The sequence below is a fragment of the Oryctolagus cuniculus genome, chromosome 5, assembly GCF_964237555.1.
Source record: "Oryctolagus cuniculus chromosome 5, mOryCun1.1, whole genome shotgun sequence".
Lineage (NCBI taxonomy): Eukaryota > Metazoa > Chordata > Mammalia > Lagomorpha > Leporidae > Oryctolagus > Oryctolagus cuniculus.
Window position 1 is genome coordinate 139,326,340 of NC_091436.1, and position 27,546 is coordinate 139,353,885.

At 59.2% G+C, this 27,546-nt stretch overlaps 3 protein-coding genes across 3 annotated transcripts; 2 read left to right on the plus strand and 1 right to left on the minus strand.

Annotated features, from left to right (window-relative positions):
• The first annotated feature begins 283 nt into the window (after positions 1-283).
• Positions 284-5,542, plus strand: POU5F1 (POU class 5 homeobox 1). The gene is given in 5 exon segments (NM_001099957.1): positions 284-737; positions 3,978-4,098; positions 4,349-4,479; positions 4,689-4,847; positions 5,035-5,542. Coding segments are annotated over 5 exon segments (1,083 nt in total). The 5' UTR covers positions 284-332; the 3' UTR covers positions 5,302-5,542.
• Positions 5,543-6,411: 869 nt separating this feature from the next.
• Positions 6,412-10,281, minus strand: TCF19 (transcription factor 19). The gene is made up of 4 exons (XM_002714266.4): positions 10,083-10,281; positions 9,094-9,661; positions 7,477-8,032; positions 6,412-7,135 (listed from the first exon to the last, which is right to left on the minus strand). The coding sequence occupies exons 2-4, from the start codon at positions 9,329-9,331 to the stop codon at positions 6,895-6,897; spliced, it is 1,035 nt and encodes a 344-aa protein (XP_002714312.2). The 5' UTR covers positions 9,332-9,661; positions 10,083-10,281; the 3' UTR covers positions 6,412-6,894.
• Positions 10,282-10,683: 402 nt separating this feature from the next.
• Positions 10,684-25,928, plus strand: CCHCR1 (coiled-coil alpha-helical rod protein 1). Its single transcript, XM_070074814.1, has 18 exons — positions 10,684-11,413; positions 12,074-12,140; positions 12,221-12,434; positions 14,650-14,953; positions 18,252-18,415; positions 18,548-18,683; positions 18,820-18,930; positions 19,106-19,255; positions 19,918-20,028; positions 20,168-20,274; positions 23,218-23,330; positions 23,485-23,530; positions 23,730-23,878; positions 23,996-24,184; positions 24,264-24,365; positions 25,028-25,179; positions 25,268-25,442; positions 25,649-25,928. Exons 1-18 carry the CDS (start codon positions 11,198-11,200, stop codon positions 25,768-25,770), a joined length of 2,628 nt encoding a protein of 875 aa, XP_069930915.1. The 5' UTR covers positions 10,684-11,197; the 3' UTR covers positions 25,771-25,928.
• The last annotated feature ends 1,618 nt before the right edge of the window (positions 25,929-27,546 follow it).

Here is a 27,546-nt window from a genome sequence, read left to right on the forward strand (position 1 = left end):
AGGGGGCAGAGCCGGGGTATCCGGGATGGGGTGGAAGGGACCCCAGACGGCTGGGCCCCGCCGACGGCCGGGCAGCTTGTTGTGAGTTGAAAGTGAAAATCTCCAAGGGCTCAGAGGGGCGCCCAGCTCTGGCTCAGACGTCGCCGCCAACCAGGCAAATATCCCTCGCCTCAGTTTCTCCCACCCCCAACACCTTCTCCTCCACCCATCCAGGGGGCGGGGCCAGAGGTCAAGGCTAGTGGGTGGGATTGCGGAGGGAGAGAGGTGTGGGGCAGTCTCCTGGCCAGCCCTTATTTCACCAGGCCCCCGGTGCGGGGCGCCCTCCTTCCCCCATGGCGGGACACCTGGCCTCAGACTTCGCCTTCTCGCCCCCGCCGGGCGGCGGCGGCGATGGGCCTGGAGGGCCGGAGCCAGGCTGGGTGGACCCCCGGACCTGGCTGAGCTTCCAAGGCCCTCCCGGTGGGCCCGCCATCGGGCCCGGGGTTGCACCGGGCGCCGAGGTGTGGGGGATTCCCCCGTGCCCGCCGCCGTATGACTTCTGCGGAGCGATGGCGCACTGCGCCCCGCAGCTCGCCGTGGGCCTCGTGCCTCAGGGCGGCCTGGAGACCTCTCAGCCGGAGGGCGAGGCAGGGGCCGGCGCGGGGAGCCTGTCGGAGGGGCCCTCCCCTGAGCCCTGCGCTGCGCCTCTTGGTGCCGTGAAGCTGGAGAAGGAGAAGCTGGAGCAAACCCCCGAGGAGGCGAGTGAGCTGCAGACGGAATGGGGAGCGGGAAGGTGGCCAGGGGGGCTGTGAGAGCGGGAGGTGGTCACCTGCAGCTGTCCGGCCTGGGACCCAAGACGGGGAGCAGGGAGGGGTCGGCCCTGGGCAGGGGGAGTGCACGGTGGCAGCAGGCAGGCCTGGGGCGGTTGAGGCAATCTGGGGAGGCCAGTGCAGCCGAGGAGTTGCAGAAGTTGGTCCAGGCTGGCCCCCTGCTCCGGCCTGGCCCTTGTGAGGCCTGCCCAAGGTCAGGCCACTCACCCAGCTTGGGGGTTGCTCGAACCCCTTCTTCTTGGCACTCTTAGACCTTCTGGAAGACGTAATCCTTGTCAGGCCCCGGCATCTTGGCCTGAGGGTTGAGGATTGCCTGAGGGTGAAAACAGTGCTTAACCCTCCCAGAACGGTTGTTCCTCAAAGTGTAGGGTGTGACTGGCTTCTGATAGCAGCTCCTTTTCGGGCTCTGTGGACTTGGTTTTACTTCCATCAAGTTTGAGGCTGTGCCGCCTGGGGCCCCGGAGTCACCGTTTACTTGAATGCACAGCCTGGCAGCCTCCTGGGAGAGTTCTGGATGTGTACCGATTCTGATTGACTTCAGACTCTGTTCCACTAAGTCGTAAACAAGAAAAATGAGCAGTTGTCTCCGGGCCATTCCGCAGTGGAGAGGGATGTGGCTTCCAGTGCTCCCGAGGGGCAGGTGTGAGCCAGCTGAGATCAAGGCCAAGGCCTGTGGGCCTCGCAGAAGGTGTGAGGGGTCCTAGCGCAACCGGGCACTGCAGACTGTCTGCAGGGGTGGCTGGTAACAACAATGGCCGCCGGGCGCGGACCCTTTGCCGTGCGCCTGGCTGTGCGCTAGCTGCACACCCTTATCCTTACATCTCAGAGGGCGTGCTATTGGCCTGTTTCACGGGTCTTCGGTGCTAAGTGGTGAGGCTGGGATTGATTCCACATGCTCACAATAGGATTTGGAAAAGCTGAGAAGACAGGGGAGAGGGCATTCCCAGGCTTCAGTCGTGGGCTGAGCAAGAGCTGGAAATAAAAATGAGTGCTTGGATGTGCTAACTATCCATGTCCATTGAAACATTTTCCTAAAGGCTTTCAGGATTGGAGCAGCCCTTGATTTTTCTCCCTGGCTGCTACCTTGGCTGGCTCAGCTACCAAGGCAGTGGCCCCAGGCTTAGTCTTTCAACCTCAGGTGCTCTCTCTCCCCTTCCTTCCTGTCACCCACCCCCACCCCACCCCACCCCATCCCTGAGGCTTAAATACTTAACATTTAGACCTCTGGTGACTGCCGCATTTTCTACCTCCTGCATGGACGGCTCCCTGAACTGCCCCACCCCACCGTGCTGTAGCTCAAGGCCAAAACCTATCCTTTTCAGTTTCTTTCACCTCCTGCCCTGACCCTTAGGAAACTACTATCTTACCTTTCCTTGCACTTCCTAAATCAGTTGCATCTACCCTCCTGGTCCCAGTCACCATTATGCTGAAGCCTCCCAAATTACACCTTGTGGATTCCTTACAGTGTGCTGCCAACACATCAGCTAGACCCCACTGCTTTAAAATGCGAGTTACCATTGCACTGAGTAACCCAGAGTTGCAGGATTCCCAGGACTTGTGCAGGTCCCCTGCCCCACCACCTTTGCTCAGCCATTCCCCTGTCCTACCCTTCCTGGGGCTGCAAGGGACACTCAGGGCTTTGTCACTTGAGGTGCCTTATAGCACCCCTGGATATCTTTGAAGATTGTCAACCTCATACTTCCCTGCTCTTGCCCTTATCGACTCCCCGTGCCCTCCTTCCCCACAGCACTTCTGTCGTGTGGGATAATAATTGTTTGTGTCCACCTTAAACGGAAGCTCCCGGAGATATCAGGCTATTTGTCTGCTTTGTGTAGTCGCTGGCTTAAAGAAGGTGCTCAATAAATCTTGCATTGACCAATGAGGATGCCTTGCTATTTGCAGAAAGAGAGTAAAAATAAGAGCAATCGGGTTTTTTGTTGAAATCGAGTACCAAGTATGTCATTCGGTGTTTCCATGAACATTGTATACAAAGTATTTTCAGTCATGCCTCTTGGGACACCCAGGACTTTTGGTGGTATGTTTGCTTGTGTATGCACATGCCATGCCATGGTTTGTGGGACCTTGGGACAAGCTGAGGAAAGTGTATTAAGTCTAGAATCAGACATGGTACTCTTTCACTAGTCTCAAAACTTTCTCAGAGTAGGAGTCACTTGAGTCAAAGAGACTTCTGTGAGCATTAAATGAGGTGTCAGGAGGGAGCCCGACAGGTGCTCTCAGGGAGACTGGAACCTGCCTTGCACCTTGCATGGTGCCCTGCGTATACTGGAGGTGCCAGTTTCTGAGGGACGAGTCCTCATCATATGCAGAGGCCTTGAGCAGCAAGTGGAGGAATTACTTGGTAAATATCTTCTTTCTAGATGTTTGAGGGGCAGAGATACTTCATTGGGTCACAGATTCTTTTAAGATTTTGTTTATGGGCTCAGCACTGTGGCTCTGTAGGTTAAGCCATGGCCTGCAGCACCAGCAACCCATATGGGCGCTGGTTTGAGTCCTGGCTGCCCTACTTCCAATCTAGCTCCCTGCTAATGTGCCTGGGAAAACAGAATAGGATGGCCCAAGTCCTTGGGCCCCTGCACCCACGTGGAAGACCCAGAAGAAGCTCCTGGCTCCTGGCTTTAGCCTGGCTCAGCCCTGGTCATTGCGGCTATTTGGGGAGTAAACTAGCAAATGGAAGATCTCTCTCTCTCTCTCACTCTCGGTGTCTCTGTCTCTGTCTCCCTCTCTGTAACTCTGCTTTTCAAATAAAATAAAAACATTTGTTCATCTTATTAGAAAGACAGAGTTATACAGAGATCTTCCATTGCTGGTTCACTCCACAAATGGCAGCAATGGCCTGGCAGGAGCTTCATCCTGGTCTCTCCCACGAGGACTTGGGCCAACCTATCTTCCAATTCTGTCTTCCCAGGCGCATCAGCAGGGAGCTGGCCCGGAAGTGGAGTAGCTCAGACACAAACTCCCGCTCATGGGACACCAGTATCACAGGCAGTGGCTTTACCTGCTGCACCACAATGTTGACCCCTACAGTCAAATTCTTGAACCCTGAATGGAAAGAGAAGGTTGGGGGTATATGGTGTGTGTGTGTGTGTGTGTCTGCGTCTGCTCTCACGAGTCCCCTTTCTTTCTTTCTTTTTTTTTTTTTGAATGCAGTCCCAGGACATGAAAGCTCTACAGAAAGAACTCGAGCAGTTTGCCAAGCTCCTGAAGCAGAAGAGGATCACTCTGGGCTACACTCAGGCTGACGTGGGGCTCACCCTGGGGGTTCTCTTTGGTGGGTGTTCACCCTACAGGGGCCACATCTTCCCTGGGAGGAACATTCTTGAACTCAGGAGGAGCCAGGGGAGGGTATTTGTTTCTGCTGCAAACTCCACATTCCCCAGAGAAGGTCTGGAAGCAGGTCTGGAAGGCGGGCCCTGGGGTAGGATCTGGAGGGCGGAGAGAGGCGGCAAGGCCTGGGTCTTGGGTCATGAGGGCCTGCCCGCCACCTCACATTGCTTTCTCCTTTACCCGGCCTCTCCCAGGAAAGGTGTTCAGCCAAACCACCATCTGCCGATTTGAGGCCCTACAACTCAGTTTCAAGAACATGTGTAAGCTGCGGCCCCTGCTGCAGAAATGGGTGGAGGAGGCCGACAACAACGAGAACCTTCAGGAGGTGAGGCTGCTTACGGGGGCTGTAGGAGTGCGAGGCCTCGGTTCACCCTGCAGAGGGACCAGGGCCAGGCCCTTGCTGTCTCAACTGCTCTGGCTCTGGTGACATCCAGTCGATGCCATTTGCTCCTGCGGCCCTGACTTCCTTGGTGCGCTATTTATTGCTCAGCAGGTGCAAAACCTGCCCTTGTGGCTCTCTTCCCACCCACCCAGATTTGCAAAGCGGAGACCCTCGTGCAGGCCCGGAAGAGAAAGCGAACGAGTATTGAGAACCGAGTGAGAGGCAACTTGGAGAACATGTTCCTGCAGTGCCCGAAACCCACGCTGCAGCAGATCAGCCACATCGCCCAGCAGCTGGGGCTCGAGAAAGACGTGAGTGCCCTGCCCCCGTGCTCATCTCTCCCCCTGCCCTGTCCCTACCTTCCCTTCCCAGGCTTGTCTCCTGCCCTGTGACCACTTGAGGTCCATTGGGCTTTGGGTGAGATAACCCAGCAAAGCCAGACCGCACCCCTGCCCGGAGCTCAGGCTAACAGCACTCTTCCCTGTCATCCACTCCCAGGTGGTCCGTGTGTGGTTCTGTAACCGGCGCCAGAAGGGCAAACGATCAAGCAGTGACTGTTCCCAACGAGAGGATTTTGAGGCCACCGGCTCTCCCTTCGCAGGGGGGCCTATGTCTTTTCCTCTGGCACCAGGGCCCCATTTCGGTACCCCAGGCTATGGCAGCCCTCACTTCGCTACCCTGTACTCGCCAATGCCCTTCCCTGAGGGGGAAGCCTTCCCCTCTGTGCCTGTCCCTGCTCTGGGCTCCCCCATGCATTCAAACTGAGCTGCCTGCCCTTCCCAGGAACCCGGGGTGGAGGCAGAGGTCAGGGGAGACACTAGGGAGAGAGAACCTGGAGTCAGGGCTTTGGGGATTCAGTTATTTCACTATGGAAGGCATTGGAAACACAAAGGGTGGGGCAAGGAGTTTTGGGAACTGGTTGGTGGGAAGGTGAAGTTCAATGATGCTCTTGATTTTAATCCCCACATCACTTTGTTTTTAAATAAAGAAGCCTGAGACACAACGGATAAGACAGTTTTGTCTTTGATTTGTCCTCTGGGAATACAAGCGCTGGGTGGGAGTGGGGACGATCAGTGAGAGGGATCCACTGCTCTCATCCCTAAGTGGCCCTGGGCTCTTGTGTGTTTTTGTTTTTCAATTTTGGTTGGTTGAAAAGGCAGAGTAGATTTTCCATATGCTAGCTTATCCCCCCCTCCCCCACATGGCTGCAACTGCTGGGGCTGCCAGGAGCTTGGAACTCCATCGGGATTGCCCATGTGGGTGGCAGGGGCTCAAATATTAGGGCCATCATCTACTTCTTTCTTAGGTGCATTAATTAGTAGGGAGCTGGATCTGAAGCAAAGCAGCCAAGGACTCAAACCAGCAGGATGCCAGCAAGCTACCGCTTATAGCTCGCTGCACCATAGCCCCAGTCCCCACCTTTGCCTTTTTTGGATGCCAGGGTTCATTTGGTTTTCATTTAAGGATCTGGCACACCCTGTCCACAAATGACTCACTAAATGCCCACATCTCTGGCTCCGCCACTAGCTAAGGAGGGGCCTTTGCTGTGGGAAAATCCCAGGTTGGTTAGGTCTAGCGGGGAGGAGACAGGACAGGACAGGACAGGTTGTAATAGAACAGAAATGATGCTTTGACAATCTTTGCTTGATGTAAGGCCCCAGAAGGCCCTGTGTACCAGTTGGTGGGTTAGGAGGTTGTCCCACATTGGACCAGGTTGATATCTGTTTAATCTGTCTTCCTTTTTGGGAGAGAGGGCTCCTCCCATAATCTCTCAACTTTGTAGCAAGCAGGCTCCTTCTCAGCTCATCTCCTGCCCTTAAGGCTCCTCATTCTCCCCAGCAGGGGGCAGCACAGAGTAGGAGACCCACAAGAGAGTAACTGCCAGAATGGAGCTGCTCTTTATTTGCAAATAGAAGCAAAGCTTTGCAAAGCCAGGTGGCTATGAGGGTGCTGGCAGCAGGACCAGCCACAGTGCAAGGTGGCTGCCCTAGGTTGTCCCAGGATGCTCTTGGCAACAGCATTCAAGAACCTTCCCTGCCCCCTCACATCTTCCCAGGCCTGGCTTCTGCAGTTGGTGGTACTCTGATGATACTCTGGTGTCCATAGCAGTGGGGCTGTACTCCTTGTCATGGTAGGAACTTCCAGGTCACTGGCAACTTCCTGGAGGCAGCTCTAGCAGGAAGCCATGTCTTCTGTGGCCTTGGCCATGAGGCCCTGTTCTAGGCACTGCGTCAGCACCCACAGCAATGGACCTCTCTAGTTACCCCATGCTGAGGGGCAAAGAGAAGCTATCTGCACTCTACTGTGTCCACCCCTGGCCTGGGGGTGTCAGCACTGTGTCCTCTAGTGCCTTGGTCCTCAGGTCTGGATGCCAACACAGCACCTTGGGCACCGGAAGTCTGCCTCCATGGCAGCTTGGATGCTGCAGCCGACACAGGCCACGTGGAACCAGACATCACAACCATCACACTGAACCCAGGCCACTGTGTCTTCTTGGGGCAGGCTGCAACAAGGGGCTGCACAGGGCTCCCTGCTCCCGCCAGCAGGGGGCGCCGTGGAGGCAGCCATGGGGTGCTTCCGGGGACGGCCGCGCCGATTTCTGAAGGAAGTGACAAACACCAGGGTTATCGGAGTTTAGGATGAATCTAGGTGGGCTCACTAGACCAGGGCAGACCTGGAAACCTAGTGGGGAGCCTGCAAATTCATCTCCCCCCCCTCAAGCACTAGAATGGGGTTAAAGCTATCTGAATATAAGAAGGCAGAAACGCCTAGTCTGCCACCTGCCAACGCCCCCAGCCCCAACCAGCGCTCTGCTCTGGTCACTCCAGCTCTCGTCTTTCTCTGCCCACCTCCCATCCTCACTCCCGTGCCTCGGAAAGGAATCCAGAGCCATCCAAGAGAAGGCAGTGCACAGAGAACCCCCCCACAGCCGCCACTTACCCACTGGGTGTCAGCAGGGCTTTCTCCACGCGGAGTTTCTTCTTGGGCTCCAGGAGCACCGGTAGGGGCCCCTGAGGAGCCTCCTCGTCGTCCAGTTCTGCCAACACCCGGTGAGCCGATTTCCTCCGGTTTCTTGGGGGTGGTGCGGAAGGGGTGGTCCCCACTCCCCCAGGTGGGGTGGGAAGGGGCCGGCTCTGTGGCCCACTCCCGCTCCGGGAGAAGGTGAGGGGCTGCGGCCGGAGCTTGCTCAGGCTCCCGATGGAGTTGAGGATGAGCGTGGCCTTGGGGGCGGGGGAGAGGGTGCTGAGGGGCCGCTGCGGGGCCCCCTGCGAGGGCAGCATGGGCCGGAAGCCAGCCCCAGCCCCGGCTTCACCCCTAGACCTGGGGGTGGTGATGGCAGCAAAGTCCTGAGGTTTGACCCGGACTTGTTGGAACATGAAGTAGAACTCCGAAGGGCTGGTTCCAGGGGCCCCTTCAGGGCCAAAGGTCAGGAGGTCACCATCATTCAACTCCAGCCTGTGACCTCTGGGGAGGCGGACATTATTGACCAAAGTCCCTGTGCGTGGAGGGCAGCAGACAAACACAAAGGCGGACATGAGTGCTCGGGAGGACAGCAACCCGGCCCGGTTTGCTTTTCAGGGGAACGTGGAGAACGGGGCTCCTGACGTCAGAGTACCCTTCATCCTCTGCCCCTCTTCAGTGTCAGCATGTCTAAGCCTGGGAGCTGGGAACGAGCTTCTTTTCCTTGTGTGTTCCCACGGATGGGCTCCTTCCTTCCCTCTGCTGCTGGGGTCCGGTTCTCTCAATGCTCGCTCTCGCCCAGCCCAGACTCCTCTAACTCCTGGCCCTACCGCTTAGCAGCTGTGAGACCCAGAGCCCTTATAACCTCCTGGGTTGTAAACTGGGGCTCCTGTTAGTGCCGCCTGCATTCAATCCACTTAAAACAGTGCCTGGCTCATTAACAGTGCATGCTAAATGTCTCGTAATGCCCCCAAGGCAGATTTCACCAAGCCTTATGTTTTACCCAACACAGGATTTGCCAGGGCCTGGGGGCAAAGCTCAAACGTGAACCTAGGCCTTCTGAGACTCAACTGCTGAGTAGGAGAAAGACACATGCCCAGGGGATTAAAATACAACTCAGGAACAGTTGCTGTGGCACAGCAGATAAAGCCAGAGGCGTCCCATATGGGCGCCGGTTTGAGTCCTGGCTGCTCCACTTCTGATCCAGCTCCCTAGCTGATGGCCTGGGAAAAGCAGCAGAGGATGGCCAAGTGTTTGGGCCCCTGCCATCCATGTAGGAGACCTGGCTGAAGCTCCTGGCCACAGCCTGACTCAGCTCTGGTTGTTGCAGCCATCTGGGGAGTGAATCAGCGGATGGAAGACCTCTCTACCTCTCTCTCTCCTTCTCTGAAACTCAAGTAAAATAAGTAAATCTTCAAGACTGGAAAGTGAAGTCTGTGCGTGGTCCCAGCCCACCGACTTCCCTGATGATGCCGCCCAGAGCCCCCGCTCTCCAGGTGGTCCTGTATGAACCAAACAGAGCCCACCGTGGGGCCCCTCACTCCTTCCATCACGGAACAGCCCGGGCAGGGCAAGGCTGCCCTGTCCGCTGCTCACCATGGCTGCTGTGGTCCTCCAAGCTGACTCTCCAGTCTTCCCCCCGGCGCTCAGCGTGCAGCTCCGCGTGCACCCCAGAGATGAGGCCAGGCTCCTGCTGGGGCCACAGGGCCACATCACAGAGGTCAGCCCTGCGGCCCAGGCGGTAGGTGCAGCCAGCCCCAGTGGGGGGGTGGAAGGTGTAGAGATCGCCGCCTCTGCCGCCCCCTATGCGCAGCAGCTGGAAGCAGGGCAGCATGGGCGGGCGCCCCTCTGCACCACCTGCTGCACTTCAGGAATCCATCGGCTCTTCCATTGCCTGAGCCGGGGCTCGATCTCACTTCTCAGTCTGGTGTGCAGACGTGAGCTGGGCTGTGTGCAGTTTCAACCTGGAGCGCTACTTGGGCAGTGCAAACCCGGAGGAGTGCAGGCAGCTGAGGCAGGCGATGCAAAACTGGCTGCGAAGCAGATGTGCAAGGGAAAAAAAAAAACAGGGAGGACAGGGTGCAAGGGGCAAACTGGAACGCGTCCTCCCGCCACTCAGTGGAGCTGGATCCTCGGGCCGCCAGACATCCCGGGAGCCTCCGACCTGCGCAAGGCAAAGGTCACGTTAGGCAGCTTCTGGGGAAATGCAAATCGGAGGCGTGTGTGGGTGCTGCTACACGAACGGGCTGCCCCGGTGCAATTTGAAGACAAGCTTCTTCCTGTCAGACCTGCTTATCCAAAACAACACCCCCCTCCCCGTTCGCCCGCGCCCTCGCTCTTTTTGGCCAATCCCTCATTCAGAACTAGCTTGAACCCCGGGGCGGGGGGAGTGAATTCACTGTCACCCCCCAACACACACACACATACACGCAAAGAGCAGTGCAAACAGGTCCCTAGGTACTCCCAACAAAGCGGATCTAAACCTCGCTTCCCGGCTTCCTTCGGGTGGGGTAAATCAGAAGAAGGAGCTCCTGGCGAACTCGCGAGCGCTCGCCCTCCCGGCCCCAGCTCCGTTTCGGACCTACCTGCGCGGCGCAGTCTTGGAGCGGGCTCCTCTCCAGGCGACGCCAGCCCGAGCGGCGGCCGCAGGTCCTCTCGGCCTCCTCAGCTGGGCTAAGCGCTCGCACTGCAGTTTGACAGCCAGGAAGCCGGGGCCGGGAGGGGCGCGGTCTCGGCGCGCGGGCAGCGCAGACCCCTCCTTCGGAATTCCCGGGTCCGAACTTCGCGCCCAGAGAGCCCGCCCCCAGGACCGCGCCTGATTGGCTAGTTCTGTGACCCTCTTCCGCTCCATTGGGCGGCGCGCTGGGCGGGTCCCGCGAGCTCCCGCCTTCCGCTTTTTCTGATTAGCTCAGAGGTTTTCCCGGGTCCCCGGAGTGGGGCGGAGCGGCCAAGGCGCGCAGTTGCTTAGACGCAGTAATTGGGCCCAGCTTTAGGCGCCACTGCGCCTGCGTGCACCTTTGCTCCTTTTCCTTCCTGGACAAAACGGAGTTTCAGAGCGGCCCGCCACGCCGCCCGCCTGGCGCAGGCGTAGTCAAGGGCGGAGGCCGGGCGGGGAGCGAGGTGTGGTGGGTGTGACCAAGGGGCGGAGGGGGCGTTCTCGCGCTGAGTAAGGGGCGTTCGGGAAGAGTCGGTTGGGGGCGGGAAGGGGCTGAGACGGGGTGCTGGGGGGTGCAGGGGGTCACAGGGGAAGAAGGGTACAGGGGCTGGGTAAAGGAGCGGATGAGGTGGTCAGGACGGCCTTAGAATTCAGGGTCCTGCAGGGTGTGCAGGGTGAAGGTTGAGGATATCAGGGCACGGAGGAGAGAGAGCAGAAATCAGACTAGGGTGCTGGGAGACGCGAGCAGGCTGCTTGTTAGCTGGGAGATGAGGGTGAGGGTGATGGACCAGAATAATTCCTTCAGGAAAAAAGCAGACTAGAATGCAGGAAGGGAATCCCAGGTGGGGGTGAATTCGGGTGGGAGTGTGTGAGAAAGATCTTGAAGGGCCCACTGTGCTCTAGGACCCTAGAGAGAGCAGGTCCGCAGGGATGGACGCCGAGGGCATGGGCAAGAGGGTAGTTGCAAGAAAGATCTGGCTCTTGTGCGGGGGCATCTAGGCCATCTGGACTCCCAGGCGGTCCTGGGGAGGTGTCCAGCCCTACATGTGGCCACATTCATCAGGGGCCAGGCCTTGGGCCAGCGCTCTGCTGGGAAAGGACCCGGGAGTCATGGCCTGGTGGTGTCTGGGTGGGCTTCCCCAAGGCCTTGCCGAGCCGTGGCGAGAACTCTGGAGGCTGGGCTCGGGGCCTCTGCACGGTGTGCCTCCTTCGTCCTCTCAGGCCAGGAGCAGCAGGGACAGTAGAAACCTCAGGAGAAGGGTAAAGACACTGCCTGAGTCCTAGCAGGATGATCAAAGCCCAAAAGCTCCCCCTTGGCTCGTCCACCTCCTTGAGTTTTCTCCGCCTCCCTCCTGGTTTCTGCCTGAGTTTTGTTTGTTTGTTTGTTTTGTTTTTGTTTTTTAAAGATTTATTTATTTGAAAGAGTACACAGAGGAGAAGCAGAGAGAGAGAGAGAGAGAGAGAGGTCTTCCATCCACTGGTCCACTCCCCAATTGGCCACAATGGCCGGAGCTGCGCCGATCCAAAGCCAGGAGTGAGGAGCTTCCTCCAGGTCTCCCAGGCGGGTGCAGGGACCCAATGACCTGGGCCATCTTCTGCTGCTTTCCCAGGCCATAGCAGAGAGCTGGATTGGAAGTGGAGTACCTAGGACTCGAACCTGTGCTCGTAAGGGATGCCGGCACTGCAGGTGGTGGCTTTACCCGTTAGGCCACAGCGCAGGCCCCCTGCCTGAGTTTTGCATTAGGACAAGCAGGCAGTGGGGTGGGGTCTCATACTTCTTCCACAAGAGTGGGAAGAGGAGCTGAGAGACAGGGGAGCTGGCTGTAATTTAGCATTGTGACTTTGTTATTGTAGGGGCTTTCTCTTTGGAAGGTGACCTGAAAATTGAACTGGAGTGTCCTTGTTTCTCCTCTTGTCCAGGGGAGCATAGAAGGCTGGAGGCAGCACCTAGCGTCTTCAAGTCACATGGAGATGTTTCAGCCCTCAGGTCAGTGGGGCGGCGCAGGCGAGGGGCTGGCGGTCGCCCCCGCTGCCTGGGAAGCTGACTGTGCTCTTGTGGTTCCGCAGGTGTCTCTGGCTTGATCCCCCCCTCCCACTTCCAAGCCCGGCCCCTTTCAACCGTGCCAAGGATGGCTCCCACCTGGGCTTCAGACATTCCCCTCGTCCAGCCCCAGGCCCGTCAGGATGTGTCACAGAGGCGGCTGGACACCCACAGACGCCAAGTGACCCTCTGGGAGCAGGACGTGTCCGGTGACGGGCAGGAGCCGGGGCGGAGAGGCAGGTAGGGGACTGTTGCCACCTTGTTCTCAGACTCGCTTTCTCGTGGCCTTTCTTCACTGAAACAGATTCCATGGCCTGTTACAAACCCTGACTCAGTAACTTGTTCATTTTTACATGAGCAATTATTGGTACCCACATTGCGTAAGTAATAAGACCTGGGGATGGGGCAGAGAAAAATGAAGAGAGATCTGACCTAAACTTTGTCTTTAAAAAATATGTTTATCTATGAGCAAGGCAGAGTTACAGAGAGAGAGGCAGAGACAGATCTTCCATCCACTGATTCACTCCCCTAATGTCTGCAGTACAGCTAGGGCTGGGCCAGGCCGAAGCCAGGAGCCCAAAACTAAATCTGGGTCTCTCACATGGGTGGCAGGGGCCCACGAACTCGGGCCATCTTCCACTGCCTCCCAGATGCATTAGCAGGGAGCTGGATTGAAAGTGGAGCAGCCAGGACTTGAACCAGAGCTCGGTGCTCGCAGCAATGGACATGGTGGCCAGCCTTCTCCCACCCCTAACTTAAACTTGACATTGCTTAGGAATTTAAACTCCTAGAGGAGACAGACTGACCACGCGTAGTTCAGAGCTCGAGGAAGAAGTACTAGAAATAGGCCTGGTGCCGTGGGGTGTGGGTTTATTCTGATGGAGCGGGTACAGAAAGCCTTTTCAGAGGGCAGGCGGTTGAGGGGCTGGCTCGGCCGTCTGTGAAGGTGTCGTCTGCAAATGTCCTTGTTGTCTCCTGTGTGTTTTCCACAGTTGTACCGGTTTCATTCTGCCACTTCTGTCTACCATGAGTGGGAGCACATCAAAGAGGAGTGGGTACGAGGAAGAGGGAGCAGAGACAGACCTGCTGTTTCTGTTTGACTGTCTGCTAGGGGTCTTGTGCACCTCTTAATTTCCCTAGGCTGCTCCAGAGCGCTACTCTCTATTTATTTGACAGGCAGCGTGACAGGGAGGGAGGAAGGGAGGGAGGGGCACCGAACACCTGCTGCTTCACCTCCATAGTGGCCACAGCACTCAGAGGTTGGCCAGGCAGAAGCCAGGAGCCAGGAGCTCCATCCAGGTCTCCCTCACGAGTGGCAGGGGCTGCACGCTCGTGGACGACTTCTGTTGCCTTTCCAGGCGCATTAGCAGGGAGCTGAGTTGGAAGCAGAACTTAAGGACTCAAACCAGTGCTTTGATGTGGGATGCCGTTGTTGCAAGTGGTCGCTTACCGCCCTGTGCCAGTTCTGTGGTCCCGGCCTTCTGGAGGGAGCTGCCTCAGGAGCCCTGTTGGAAGCTTTTTTTTTTTTTAATTTATTTGACAGGTAGAGTTATAGACACAGAGAGAGACAGAGAGAAAGGTCTTCCTTCCATTGGTTCACTCCCCAAATGGCTGCTACGGCCAGTGCTGTGCTGATCCGAAGCCAGGAGCCAGGTGCTTCCTCCTGGTCTCCCATGTGGGTGCAGGGCCCAAGCACTTGGGCCATTCTCCATGCCCTCCCGGGTCACATCAGAGAGCTGAACTGGAAGAGGAGCAACTGGGACTAGAACCAGCACCCATATGGGATGCCGGTGCCACAGGCGGAGGATTAACCAAGTGAGCCATGCGCCAGCCCCCTGGAAGCTGGTTTAAGTTTTCGTGACTCCTGTAGGCCATGCAAACTTTTTTGCAACAAAATGAACTTACCTTTTAATACCCCCCCTTTTTTTTTCATGAACTGCTTGAGCTGTTCTCATATTACGAAAAGATCTGGACCGTGTTGTTCACTAATGTGCTAACCCCTCAGGCCCTCAAACAGCAGAGCGTACCTGACCCTCAATGCCTGTAGTGCGGCCTTGCCTTGTCGGGACTGGAAGCTTCCCATCTTTCTCCCCCTGTGCTTGTCTCCCACTCTTCCTTCTCAGGTCAGAATTCAGCAGTCTCTGTGTGTGTTTTCCAGCCTCTGTGCAGAGCGAGTGACCTCATGCTATGCACACTTGCTGGTGAATACTCCTGCCTGCGATACCTCTCACTGGCGTTTAGGTCCCATGAGCCCAGGCTGAACCTTTTGTGCTTCGCAGGGCCGGGATGACTGTCAATGATGATGGGAACCTGGAGAGCTCGATGCCCCAAGCCTCATCCCCCTCTTCCCTCGCAGGAGCAGATTGGTCCTCTTCCTCCTCCTGTCTCTGTGTGTGCCCTCGCTACCCTCCCAGCACCAGGGACGCATCTCACCTGCGCCAACTTATCTTTGAAGGTCCCTGGAACTGGCAGGGTCGCAGGCCCTGAGCCAGCAGGCCGAGCTCATCTCTCGGCAGCTGCAGGATCTGCGGCGGCTGGAGGAGGAGGTGCGGACGTTGCGGGAGACCTCGCTGCAGCAGAAGATGAGGCTGGAAGCCCAGGCCATGGAGCTGGAGGCGCTGGCTCGGGCAGAGAAGGCCGGCCGGGCTGAGGCCGAGGGCCTGCGGGCCGCCTTGGCCGGGGCTGAGGTCGTCCGGAAGAACCTGGAAGAGGGAAGCCAGCGGGAACTGGAGGAGGTTCAGAGGCTGCACCAAGAACAGGTGAATCCTGGGGCGGGAAGGGTTCGGTCTCACAGCAGGGTCGCAGTAGCTCCCTGGCAGAGGGCAGATGTCAAAGAGACCTCCATGAACCATGAACAGTGAGGTCTTGGGTGCTGGAGAAAGACACGGGTGGCGTGGAAAGAAAACTTGGGTGTCTCCCCCGGGACTCAGATGACACCCCCCCGCCCAGTGCAGGAAGCCCCCCTTCCTCTTCGGAAGCAAGTAACCCACCTCCTTCCTTAACTGCAGGTGCCCAGTTCACGTGGGAGCATTGGGGGGGGGGACAGTGAGGAGGGTTACTCAGTCATTTCTCAGTGCTTGGTCATCACCATCCTAGTGAGCAAATCTGAGTCCTGGCCCTCGTGGATGGAACCTACGGCCAAGTGGGGGACACGCAGGGTCCACATTCAATGTGGTCATTATTTATTAATTACAGATGGAAGAAGTGCCTTGGAGGGGAGCCCTGACTTAGTCTAGGGGTGAGGGCGGGCCACCGTGATGAGCCACAGATGTCACGAATGAAACCACAGAGGCACTGGAAGAGAAGTTGGTGGGTTCCCTTACAGCCGTGGAGTGGGTAGAGCCCCCCTGCCTGTGCGTGACTCGAGCTGCAGGCAACTGGTGCGGGGGTCGAGTTGTCCGTGAGGACGCTGTGCCCCATACCCGGGTGCCTGGCTGCCTCGCCCTCGGACCCCTGACTTCAGCTTCTTGCTCATGCAGATGGGAGGCAGCAGGTGACGATGGCTCAAGTGGCTGCTTCCAGCCCCTCCGGTGGGGGACTTGGATCGAGTCTCCGGCTACTGGCTTTGATCCCCCAGCTGTTGTGGGCATTTGGGGAGTGAAGTAGCAGATGGTAGCTCTGGCTCACTTGCTCGCTCTCGCTCGCTCTCTCTCTCTCTGCCTCTCAAAGAAATAAAAATAAAGTAAAAATAACTATATTTTCTAAAAAATCTGGAAGCCATGAAAGCAGATGTTGATAATTGAGTTTGTGGTGTTGGTGCCAGGAGTGACGCAGAGTTAGAGTGAGTGAGAAACCAGGGAAGCGCACTTCCAGCGCACATCCCAGGAGGAGACCAACACCCTGAGATACAGTGTGTGCCCAGGAATCAACAGAGAAGGCCACGGCCCCGGCAGAAAACAAAGGACATAGGCAGGTCGTAGGAGTGTGAGAACAGCCTTTTGCTTCGTGAGAGGCGCAGTAAGAAGCAGCTGATGTTTGCTTAGCACGAGTTGGCTGGTGAAGGGGCGCGTGGGCTGGCGAGGGGAGCTGGGGCACTCCGGAGGGCAGCTGTGGGGCCCGGGATGCTGGAGGCCGAGGGGCTTGAGTACAGGAGATGAGGGACCCTGGGTGGCACCGCAGAGCTCCCGGCGTTCAGACCAGTTCAGAACTTTATGGGTTTTTTTTTGTTTATTTGTTTTGACAGGCAGAGTTAGATAGTGAGAGAGACAGAAAGAAAGGTCTTCCTTCCGTTGGTGCACCCCCAAATGGCCGCTACGGCTGGCGCGCTGCTCCAATCCGAAGCCAGGAGCCAGGTGCTTCCTCCTGGTCTCCCATGAGGGTGCAGGGCCCAAGCACTTGGGCCATCCTCCAATGCCCTCCCGGGCCACAGCAGAGAGCTGGACTGGAAGAGGAGCAGCCAGGACTAGAACCTGGCACCCATATGGGATGTCGGCACCACAGGCGGAGGATTAACCAAGTGAGCCATGGCACCGGCCCCAGAAATTTATGTTTTTAAAGATTTATTTATTTATAGGTTTGAAAAGCAGAGTGATAAAGAGAGGGAGAGACACACAGAGAGATTGTCCATCTGTCGGTTCACTCCTTAAATGATTATAACAGCCAGGACTGGGACTAGCTGAAACCAGGAGCCCAGAACTATATCTGGGTCTCCCACGTGGGTGGCAGGGGCCCGAGTACTTGGATCATCATCTACTGCCTGCCCAGGTGCCTTTGCGGGAAGCTAGATTAGAAGCAGAGCATCTGGGGCTTGAACCAACGCTCTGGTATGGGTTGCCAGTGTCACAAGCAGCTGCTTAACCACGCTGCCCCGTAATGCTGGCCCAGAACTCTGTGGCACAGCAGGTTACACCGCCACCTGATATGCAAGCACCCCATACAGGCTGGTTTGTGTCCTGGCTGCTCCACTTCCAACCCAGCTCCCTGCTAATGACCTGGGTAAGCAGTGGAAGATGGCCCAAGTATTTGGGTCTCTGCCATCCACAGGGAGACCCAGAGGAAGCTCTCAGCTCCTGGCTTTGGCCTGGCCCAGCCTCGGCCATTGCTGCCATCTGGGGAGTGAACCAGCTGATGAAGATTTCTCTCTCTGTAACTCTGACTTTCAAAATAAATAAATCTTAAAGGATCAATGAGCAACTATCAAAAGGTTTTAAGCAGGGAAATAATATGATCAGATTTGTGTTTTAGATGGAAAAGATCAGTTTTCTGACTTTTGCCTGAGAGAATGACCTTGCTATGTGGAGACAGCTGGAGGGGCAGCCCGGGCGTGGGGTGGCCACTTTTTCCTCCTCCTTGCTCCATCCCGTGACGCACTCAGGGGCTCTGGCGCCCCTACTAGGCTTGCAGAGCAGTGAGAAGGTAGATGAGTCCTCCCTCCCCGTGCTCCCCTACTCCGGCGGTGTGATGAAAGTAAGCGCATCAGTGAGATGCTGTCCTGTGAGCAATGCTGGGAAGGCCGGGGACAGAGCTAGGACCGAGTGTGGTGGTGGGGAGGGGTCTGCGGGCCTGCCTGAGGGGGCGATGTCAGCCGCTGACCACAGAGCAAGGAGGACCCACGTCCAGCCCCAGGCAGACCCTTGCAGCTGACACAGCGTGAACAGTGGGAGGGCCATGGTGAGGGGCTCCGAGGAGTGGGCCCAGCCTGGCCACAGCCGATGACGTGGGGGGTTTGGAAGTGTGCCCACATGTCCTCTGCCTTCGCCCACTCGAGCACAAGTTCTGTTCCGAATGCCACTAAAGACGCTCAAGGACTTAGTTGGGAGGTGGGTTCTGTTGTCCAGGTGGGAGGTGGTGGGCTACCTGCTGATCAGAGGCGGGGAGATATAAGTGAGGACGTGATGGGGCACTGACCGGACCTGCTGATGGATTTGGGGGTGACCCACGAAAGCCAGGTGCCAAGCACGGCCTCCATTTGCTATGTGTATCTGGGAGCGTGGCTGAGTTGGTCTCTGGGGTTGCACAAAGTGGGAGTGAAGGGAGGAGGCCAAGGGCGGGGGAGGAGTGGGAGGCCCTGATGCCTGCGGTGAGTGGCCCCCGCTGAGTCTCTGCCTCTCGCCACAGCTGTCCTCCCTGACCCAGGCTCACCAGGAGGCCCTTTCCAGCTTGACCAAGAAGGCCGAGGGCTTGGAGAAGTCTCTGTGTAGTCTGGAGGCCAGGAGGGTAGGGGAGGCCAAGGAGCTGGCTGAGACGCAGCGGGAAGCCAAGCTGCTTCGGGAACAGCTGAGGTCAGTGGCAGCCGGGGGGTGGGGGACGGGTGGCAGTGGTGGTGGCCCGAGTGGGCCCACAGTCCGGGACGGGGGTGGTTTATCTTCAGGGCGCCCCGCTGATGGCTGCCCTGTCCCCACCCCAAACCCTAGCAAGACCCAGAAAGATCTGGAGGCTCACGTGACTCTGGTTGAGAATCTACGGAAATACGTGGGAGAGCAAGTCCCTCCCGAGACCTGCAGCCAGGCCTGGGAGCCCGAGCGGCAGGAGCTTCTGGAAACCATGCAGGTGAGAGAGCGTGGGGGGTGGGGGGGAGGGGGGACAGCCCCTGGAGGAGGGGCCGTCCCCAGGAGAGGAGGCCGTGCGGGGTCCTCGGGCAGGCACGGAGGCCCTGTAGGGGCAGCCGCTCTCCCTCTGCCCACAGCACTTGCAGCAGGACCGGGACGGGCTGCACTCGACCGCCGAGCTGCTGCAGGTGCGCGTGCAAAGCCTCATGCACATCCTCACCCTGCAGGAGGCGGAGCTCACCAGGAAGGTAGGGCCCTCCCCCCACTCCTCCCCCACCCCCACCCCAACCCCCGCCACGCCTGGCCTGCCTTCCCTGTGGGAATCTTCCTTTCTGTGAGTCCTCTGGCTGCAAAGAAGCCTCCTCCTCCCCCGCCCCCGCCCCGGTGCCCACGTGTCCTCCACCTTCACCCACTCGTGCACAGGTTCAACCGTCGGATTCTCTGGAGCCCGAGTTTGCTAAGAAGTGCCAGTCCCTGCTGAACCGCTGGCGGGAGAAGGTGTTTGACCTCATGGTGCAGCTCAAGGCCCAGGAGCTGGAGCACAGGGACTCTGTGACACAGCTGAAGGGACAGGTCACCGGGCTCTCTGGGGAGGGGTGGCCGTTCTTTCACCACCGCACCTGCCCCCCCCCCCCCCCCCCGAGTTTGCTAAGAAGTGCCAGTCCCTGCTGAACCGCTGGCGGGAGAAGGTGTTTGACCTCATGGTGCAGCTCAAGGCCCAGGAGCTGGAGCACAGGGACTCTGTGACACAGCTGAAGGGACAGGTCACCGGGCTCTCTGGGGAGGGGTGGCCGTTCTTTCACCACCGCACCTGCCCCCCCCCCCCCCCCCCCCCCGCAGCTCACATTCCAAGCAAGCGAGTCATTAGGAAGTGTCAAGTAGTGATGTGGGCTATAAAGAAGACAATTTAAAGAATGTGGCAGAGAACCTGGGGTGGCTCAGCCACAGGGAGGGTGGTCAGGCAGCCCAAGGGCATCTGAGGGTGGATGGCCTGATCAGGTGAGGTGGGTCCTGGGTGGTGGGCCATGGGCGCTGTCTCAAGGGGTGGGCAACGTGGAACGTGCACCTGGAAGGAAAGCTGGACTCAGATTTTATTCCCGGGAACCCAAGCTGTTTGTCCCCAAACATGCCTGCGTGTGCCGCTTCCGCCCCAGTGCCCCCACTGGGGATGGCTTGGCATGCGGGGCACGGCTGGCCCTTGATGTGCCCTGTCCAGCTTCCCTCTCCTCCCCCAGGTGGCTGAACTCCAGGAACAAGTGACAGCCCAGTGCCAGGAGCAGGCCATCCTGCAACGCACCCTGCAGGACAGAGCCGCGGAGGTGGAGGTGGAGCGGTTGAGTGCCAAGGTCGGTGTCTGAGAGGCTAAGGTGTCGCAGAGGCTAAGATGGGGGGGGGGGCAGGAGGCGGTGGATAAGGAAGCCCCCTGCTGTGGGGCTGTAGGCTGGGCCCCAGGAGGAACCCTTCCCTTTCCTGCATCCTCCCTAGAGCCTGCAGATGGAGCTGAGCCGGGCTCAGGAGGCCAAGCATCGGCGGCGGCAGCAGACAGCCTCGGCCGAGGAGCAGCTGAAGCTGGTGGTCGATGCTATCAGCAGGTGCCTGGGGTGGCGGGGTCGGGGAGGAGTAGTTGGGTCTCCCTGGCTTCCTGGTCACCTGGCGCTTAAAGAGCCTCAGGCCGGAGGGGCTGGAAACGTGGCAGCTGGAGGACACAGGGCTGGAGGCATGGAGGCGCTTGGCCCTGCAGAAGTTGCTGTGCTGGTTGTTTCCTGGGGCACCCCCGGGCATCCACACAGGATGGCTTGTTAGGAGCTTGTGCTGCGCGTTCAGCTGGAGGAGAGGCAGCGCTCCCTCCCGCAGTTCAGTCTGGTAACGGCTCGCGCGCAGTACAGCACCCGGCAGGGTCTCCGTCTCCAGAACTGCTCAAGGACGGCGAGTGGACGCCTCGTCTTTCTCTCTTTATGTATCAGCTTGCCCAGGCCTGCCCTGTTTAGTTAGGGGAAGACATAATCCATGTAATGCTACATGCCTGCTGCTAGATCTCGCATCTGCAATGCCGTGCCCGGTCCCTTCTTTTTTTTATTCTTAAAGAGTTATTTACCCATTTGAAGGTCAAAGCTACACAGAGAGAGGAGAGGCAGAGAGAGAGAGAGAGGGAGGAAGGGAGAGAGAGAGGTCTTCCATCCTCTGGTTCATTCCCCCAATTGGCTGTAACAGTCGGAGCTGTGCCGATCTGAAGCCAGGAGTCAAGAGCTTCTTCTGGGTTTCCCACGTGGGTGTAGGGGCCCAAGGACTTGGGCCATCTTCTACTGCTTTCCCAGGCCACAGCAGAGAGCTGGATTGGAAGTGGAGCAGCTGGACTTGAACCGGCGCCCATATGGGATGCTGGCACTGCAGGCAGTGGCCTCACTTGCTGTGCCACAGCGCCAGCCCCGGCCCGGTACCTTCTAAGGCAGTTGCAGCCCGTGTCCCTCATGCCGACTTGGTAGTCATGGCCTTGCTGAGGCTGTCATAGAGCCTTGGGAAAGAGCTGCTTCGTGCTAGTAGCGGCCTCCCCAGGCACCGGGGTCCTTGGGATGGGCGGTAGGCGGTCCGTGTGGAGCCCTTGGTGCGGTGCTGGTGTGTAGTTTGTGCTCTGACTGTCCACGGTCCTCACAGGGCTGTCCTGGATGCATCAGGGGAGTTCTGGGGGTCAGCAGGATGGGCCTTTGCAGCCACGGCCTTCTCTTGGATTCACTCCTTGGGAACCCATTGGCTTGAACAAACTGGGAGCCATTTGCAACCTGCTCCGCACCGGCCTGGGTATGCGAGCCAGCACCCAGATTCCGCCCGTTGCAGCTGCGCCTGCCTCCAGGAGAGCAGAAAGACAGGCCGGGGGCAGGGTTTCCTGTGGTGCCCAGGGGTCAGGCAGGGTTCTCGCTGAGTTCTTGCCAGAAAGCACCAACTTTGGGATGTTACCAGGTTGGCGACACAGTCCCTAGGTGACTCAATGGCTGTGTCAGAAGATGGATCTTAAAGTTTTTCTTAAATTTATTTTTTATTTGAAAACCAGAGAAACTGAAAGAGAGAGAGAAAGATAGCTCTTCTGTCTACCAGTTCACTTTCCAAATGCCCACAGCAGCTGGGGCTTAGCCTGGCCTAAGCCAGGAACCCAGAACTTGATGTGGGACTCCCACGTGGGTGGCAGGGACCCAAGTACCAGAGTTGTCACCTGCTGCGGCCTCCCATGGGGTGCACTGGCAGGAAGCAGAAGTTGGAAGTGAAGCTGGGACCTGAACTCATGTGCGATGCAGACGTCCCGAGAGGCGGCCGTGTTGTTGACCTCTGCTCCTCACACCCACCCCTGGAAGTGGCTTTAGAGCCACGGCCTGTGCTGGGCGCTCCCACCGAAAGGGTTCCTCGCTGTACTTGCTGTGGTCACCGCTTGTTTTTCCGTCTCCGAGGAAGCTCCAGGCCTGCCCCCGTTTTCCCCTTGGGCCTCCTCCCAGGGCTCCCAGCTGAAGCCCCTCAGTTTTCATGGGCCGTGCTGGTTCTGCTTCTGGGCCAGCAGCTGATGCCACTCACAGACCTGCCCTTCACGTGTCAGGGAAACCACACTCCTGGGCTTGTTCGAGAGCTGCGCAGCAGTGATCCAAGACCAGGTGGTGAGAAATCAGCTTTAGGGCCGGCGCTGTGGCGTAGCGGGTAAAGCCACGGCCCAGGAAAGCAGTAGACGATGGCCCAAGTGCTTAGGCCCCTTCACCCATGTGGGAACCCTAGAAGAGGCTCCTGGCTTCGGATCAGCCCTGTGGATGGAACCAGTGGATGGAAGAGTTCTCCCTGTATGTCTCTCCCTCTATTTCTGTAACTCTGCCTTTCAAATAAATAAGTAAATCTTAAAAAAAGAAAAAGAAAAGAAGCCCCGAGTTTGCCTGAAAAGATAAGGCAGTCGTCTGAGGCCTTCTTGAGGGGCAGGGGCTCCTTAGACATGGAAGCTTCGGGCCGTGTTCTTCCACCACAGACGTGGCGCGGCGTCCAGCGCCAGGAATCCCAGGCCCTGGAGACGGCCTCGTGGCCTGCAGGGGAGCGAGTGGCCATCAGGCAGAGACCAGGCCCTGCGGCGTTGTTGTCACTGAGCCCTTTACAGCCTGGGGCGCCCGGGGCCAGATGGGGCTCCTTGCACCTTGCTGTGTTGATTGCAGGGCTTTTATTGGGGACACTGGTTCTCAGGATCCAAATGAGAAGTTTACTCTGCATGGGTTGTGGGACCAGGAATAGCTGTGCTTTTTAAAATATTTTTATAAGCAACCAGATCGTATTTCTGTGACAGTCGCTAAAAGGCTAAAGCTCCTCCCAGGTTTTGTTTTAGCAGCTGCAGCATAGGGCATGAGGTTGGGGCACACGTGCCCCAGGTCCTACCCCTAGCCTCTCTTGTTTCCCTTCCCTGCTTCCCCCCACCCCCACCTGTGCGACAGTGCAGGATGGGGGGAGGGGTCTGTGCAGGCCCCAGGCCCTGTGGGGGTGAGGTGCGGGTCAGCGGTCAGCGGCCTGTGCTCCTCCAGCTCCCAGGTCTGCCTCCAGAGCACCATGGCTAAGGTGGAGCAGGCGGTGGCCCGGCTGCCCAGCCTCAGTAACCGACTCAGCTATGCCGTCCGCAAGGTCCACACTGTCCGCAGTGAGTTGGGGGTGGTGGTGGGCTCTGAGCTGCATCCTGGCCCAGCCCTCTGATCCCTCGGCCACTTCCTCCTCCTGCTCACCAGCCCACACGTTTCTGCTTCCCGGACTCCCCTTGCAAACTCAACCTGTCGCTTTCCATCTTTTCTCTCCAGGTCTCATGGCTCGAAAACTGGCCCTTGCACAGCTGCACCTGGAGAGGTAAAGTGTGGGCAGTGTGTGTGTGCGTGTGTGTGTGTGGCAGTGTGAGTGTGTGTGTGTGTGTGTGGCAGTGTGGGCAGTGTGAGTGTGTGTGTGGCAGGGGGCTTCAGGGTGGGACCCAAGAGAGCAAGGACTGGAGAAGGGACGGGGAAGGGTGGGGGCGTAGGGGTGAGGCCGCTGCTGCTCTTTCCCGGCCCAGCTGCCCCCCGCCCCAGCCCCCGCCTCAGCTGATGGAAGATGCGAGCCTTGAGCTGCAGCAGCTTCGGGAGGAACGGAACCGCCTGGACGCGGAGCTGCAGCTGAGTGCCCGTCTCATCCAGCAGGAGGTGGGCCGCGCCCGGGAGCAAGGTACATCCAGTCTTGGAGGTACTGGGTGCCCGCGGGCATGGAGGGGGAGGAGGGAAGACTTCGGGGTGGGGGCTGGTGTGGGGTGCAGACGCAGAGAGCCCTCCCCCTCCCTCGCAGGGGAGGCCGAGCGGCAGCAGCTGAGCGAGGTGGCCCAGCAGCTGGAGCAGGAGCTGCAGCGCACCCAGGAGTCGCTGGCCAGCGTCGGGCTGCAGCTGGAGGCCGCGCGCCAGGGCCAGCAGGAGAGCACGGAGGAGGCGGCCAGCCTGCGGCAGGAGCTGACCCAGCAGCAGGAGATCTACGGGCAAGGTGTGGGGACGCGACAGGCAGTGGGCGCTGCCCGAGGTGGGGGTGGGCCAGGGCCTCCTCCCGACCCCCTTCATCCCAGCTCTGCAGGAGAAGGTGGCTGAGGTGGAGACCCGGCTGCGGGAACAGCTAACGGACACGGAGCGGAGGCTGAACGAGGCCCGGAGGGAGCACGCCAAGGCCGGTGAGGTTTGCGGGGGGGGGGGCGGGGGGGGGCGGGGGCGGGGCGAGGTGGGGGAGCGCGGGATGGGGGACACGTGGTCCTTCGGGGAAGAGGGGAGTGTTGAGACAGAAGCTCCTGCTTTAGCGTGCAAGCGGTGAGTGATGGGGAAGTGGCACGGACTGAGTCCCCTTAGATGCGCAGCCCTTGTGCCCTCCCAGCCCTACCCCTCAGGACGGCCACCTCCTGGCCCCACTTCCATAAATAGGAGGTTCTGCTTTATAACCTCGATACTGTCGCCACACTGGGAGAAAACCAACAGGAACTGTACAAAGTCCGACATTCAGATTTCCCCTAGGGGACTGGGGGTGGCTGGGGGCTGGGAAGGCCCGTGGGGTGGGGTGGGGTCGCAGAGTCACAGGGTCCTGGGGCCTCCGCCCAGCCGCCGCACTCTAGGGGGAGACGCTGAGAGCCACGCAGCCAGCTGACAGCTCCCGGAGCAGAGTCCCTGAGCTGCCCTGTCCTCACCATGCCTGCCCCTCTGTGTGCTGGCTGCCTGCATCCCCACTGACCCAGCCTGCCCTTCTGTGTCCCGTCTGCGTCCCCGCTGACCCACGCCTGCGCTTCTGTGTCCCGCCTGCGTCCCCGCTGACCCATGCCTGCCCCTCTGCCCCGGCTGTCTGCAGTGGTCTCCCTGCGCCAGATCCAGCGCAGAGCCACCCGGGAAAAGGAGCGGAACCAGGAGCTGCGGCGCCTGCAGGATGAGGCCCGCAAGGAGGAGGGGCAGCGGCTGACGCAGCGCGTGCAGGAGCTGGAGAGGGACAAGAACCTCATGCTGGTAGGGGACAGCAGGGCGCGAGGCCGGCCGGGCGGGAGAGCGGGGAGGCTGTGCCCCTGCCAGGCGGCCCCTAACCTCTCCTTCCCAGGCCACCTTGCGGCAGGAGGGTCTCCTCTCCCATTACAAGCAGCAGCGACTCTTGGCGGTCCTTCCTTCTCTACTGAACAAGCAGAAGTCAGGCGAGTGCCGGCTGCGGCCGTCGGGGTCCTCAGCGTCCACTCCTCCAGCCGCAACGTCGTCTTGCACCCGGCAATCCATAAAGGGTAAGGCGCGAAGCCAGCAGGCACCAGTAGGGGCGCTCCCGGGCCCCACTCCAGCTCTCCGCGCCTGGCGGGGGGTGGGGGGGGTGGGGGGGTGGGGGGGGAGGGTAGGGGTGGGGAGCGGCTCCCCTGGAGTGCAGCCTGCTGGCCGCGCTGCCGCCCCGCCCCGCCCCGCCGCCCTGAGAGCTTCTCCCTCGTGAATTTCCCAGGGTCCATCTCTGTGCTGCTGGATAACCTGCAGGGCCTGAGCGAGGCCATTACCAAAGAGGAAACCATCTGTCAAGGAGACGAGCCCGAGCCCTCCAGTTCCAGTCTGCGGTTGACCAGCTAAGCGGCCGGGGAGCGAGAGGAAGCCTGCTGAGGGGCCCGGATCCCTGGGAGGTGGTGGGGAGCCCAGCCCTCCTCCCCACCCAGCCGCCCAAGCCCACCGACACGAGCTGCCGCCAAGTGTGAACTCCCCCTGCACTGAATAAAGATGCCTACAGCAGAGCTACTGTGCGGAACTCGGGGTGTCGCCCTCCTCACACACCCCCACCCCCAGATGCTGCCTTTTCAAAGCCCCTGTCCTAGGCGCCTTTGCAAGGTTTTTGGGAAGCTCCTGTTTTTCTGTGTCTCCGTCATCTCAGCATTTGCTTAAATCTCTGGGAGATGGTAGAGGCCAGCCGTGGGCAGAGGAAGCCCTCGCTCAGTAGCCGAGTTCTGGGAGCCAGGGGCCCTGTGCCCACGGTGCTTGCAGGGGACAGATGAGGACAAATGAACATGTCAAACAGTTAGTGCTAGGAAGAGAACGCGAAAAACCAAGGTTTGCTAGAAACCGACTGTGGGGAGGAGGGGACGTGAGATGAGAGGATGGGGAGGCGCCAGGAGGGGACCCTGGACTGAGACCCCACTGAGGAGCAGCTGTGTCCCTGTGCGTGGAGGCCCCAGGCCAGGAGGGCGCGGCGGGGACAGTGGAAGGGTGCCGGGGTGAGCGGCCGAGCGTGGCTTGGATTCTGAGGTCACTCGGGAGCCCATGGAGCCCACGGAGTACTTTATAAACAGGAAAGCAGGGAAGTGACCTGACTGACTTGTTATTTACAGAGACGCTGTGGAGGGTGGGTCTTGGGGGTGGGGGAGCAATGAAGCGACCAATGGGAAGTTTGTGGGCCGGGGTGGGGCTGGCTCCACTTGCAGGTGGATGGGCTGGGGTGGGAGAGGAGAGAAACCCTTGTGAGTCCCCCAGAGGGGACAGCGGTGTCCCTTACTCTGGGGAGCAACTGTGGAGGACGCATTACTCCCGAGCCACTTACAGACCTTAGGCAGAGAGCAAAGGTGTTGGGAGGGTCTCAGGCTGACAGGTGAGCTGAAGCTGGGGCTGGCGGGGCGGGGCAGGGCCCAGGGGGCAGAGAGGAGGAAGAGGCCCCGGCCCAAGTGATGTAAGCAGCTGTGGGTGGGGAGGCCACCAGGATATCCTCGTGTCTCCTTCCTCTTCTGCCGTCACCCAGGCTGCATTTCCCCGGGTGTCACCGCCTGGGAGGCCCCGTGTGCCTGAAGAAGCCGCATGCGGAAGAGCCGCACATCAGGGTCCTGTGGGAGCAAATTCCCCTGGGGAGAGTGAAGCCCCCAAGCTGTAGGGGCGGGTGGGAGGCTGGGGTCGCAGCTGTCACTGTCCCAGCCGCATTCGGTGCTCCAAGGGCACGTGTCCCCTACCATCCTCACCCCCCGCCCCCCCACCCGCCCCCCACCCCCCGGCCTGGGCGTCCCGCCTCCTGGCCCTGTAATTACCACGCTTCCCCCACGCCACGCTGCTCCCATTCTTTGGCTTCCAGCCGCTGCCAGGGATGCAAGGCGGCCGCCCCTGTGATCTTGGAGATGACCGTGGGTGTTGACTGGAGTGTGGGTGGAGGGGCACCCAGGGCCTGGCCAGTGGTCAGGAGAGCCACGAGGCTGGGCCTGGGCCTGCAGTGGGGGAGTGGTGGGGAGGGGGATCAAACAGGGACGCCACCAGCACGTGGGCAGGTGGCCTTCCGAACAGGTTTGGCCAGTTAGGTTCCTACTGATGCCTTGTGTCTCTGGGCTGGCCCCTCCCCACAGATGGGCCTCCCCCTCTTCCTTCTCCCCTATAAAG

Bases quoted from the DNA above. Each gene is read 5' to 3' on its own strand.
- CCHCR1 (XM_070074814.1), top strand. From the start codon at position 11,198: ATGTGGCCACATTCATCAGGGGCCAGGCCTTGGGCCAGCGCTCTGCTG. The intron at 18,684-18,819 runs GTGAGAGAGCGT...CTCTGCCCACAG, and splicing joins AGCTTCTGGAAACCATGCAG to CACTTGCAGCAGGACCGGGA. The intron at 19,256-19,917 runs GTCACCGGGCTC...CTCCTCCCCCAG, and splicing joins TGACACAGCTGAAGGGACAG to GTGGCTGAACTCCAGGAACA.
- TCF19 (XM_002714266.4), bottom strand. From the start codon at position 9,331: ATGCTGCCCTGCTTCCAGCTGCTGCGCATAGGGGGCGGCAGAGGCGGC. The intron at 8,033-9,093 runs GTGAGCAGCGGA...CTCCACGCACAG, and splicing joins GGAGGACCACAGCAGCCATG to GGACTTTGGTCAATAATGTC. The intron at 7,136-7,476 runs GTAAGTGGCGGC...CACTTCCTTCAG, and splicing joins GCCCTGCTGACACCCAGTGG to AAATCGGCGCGGCCGTCCCC.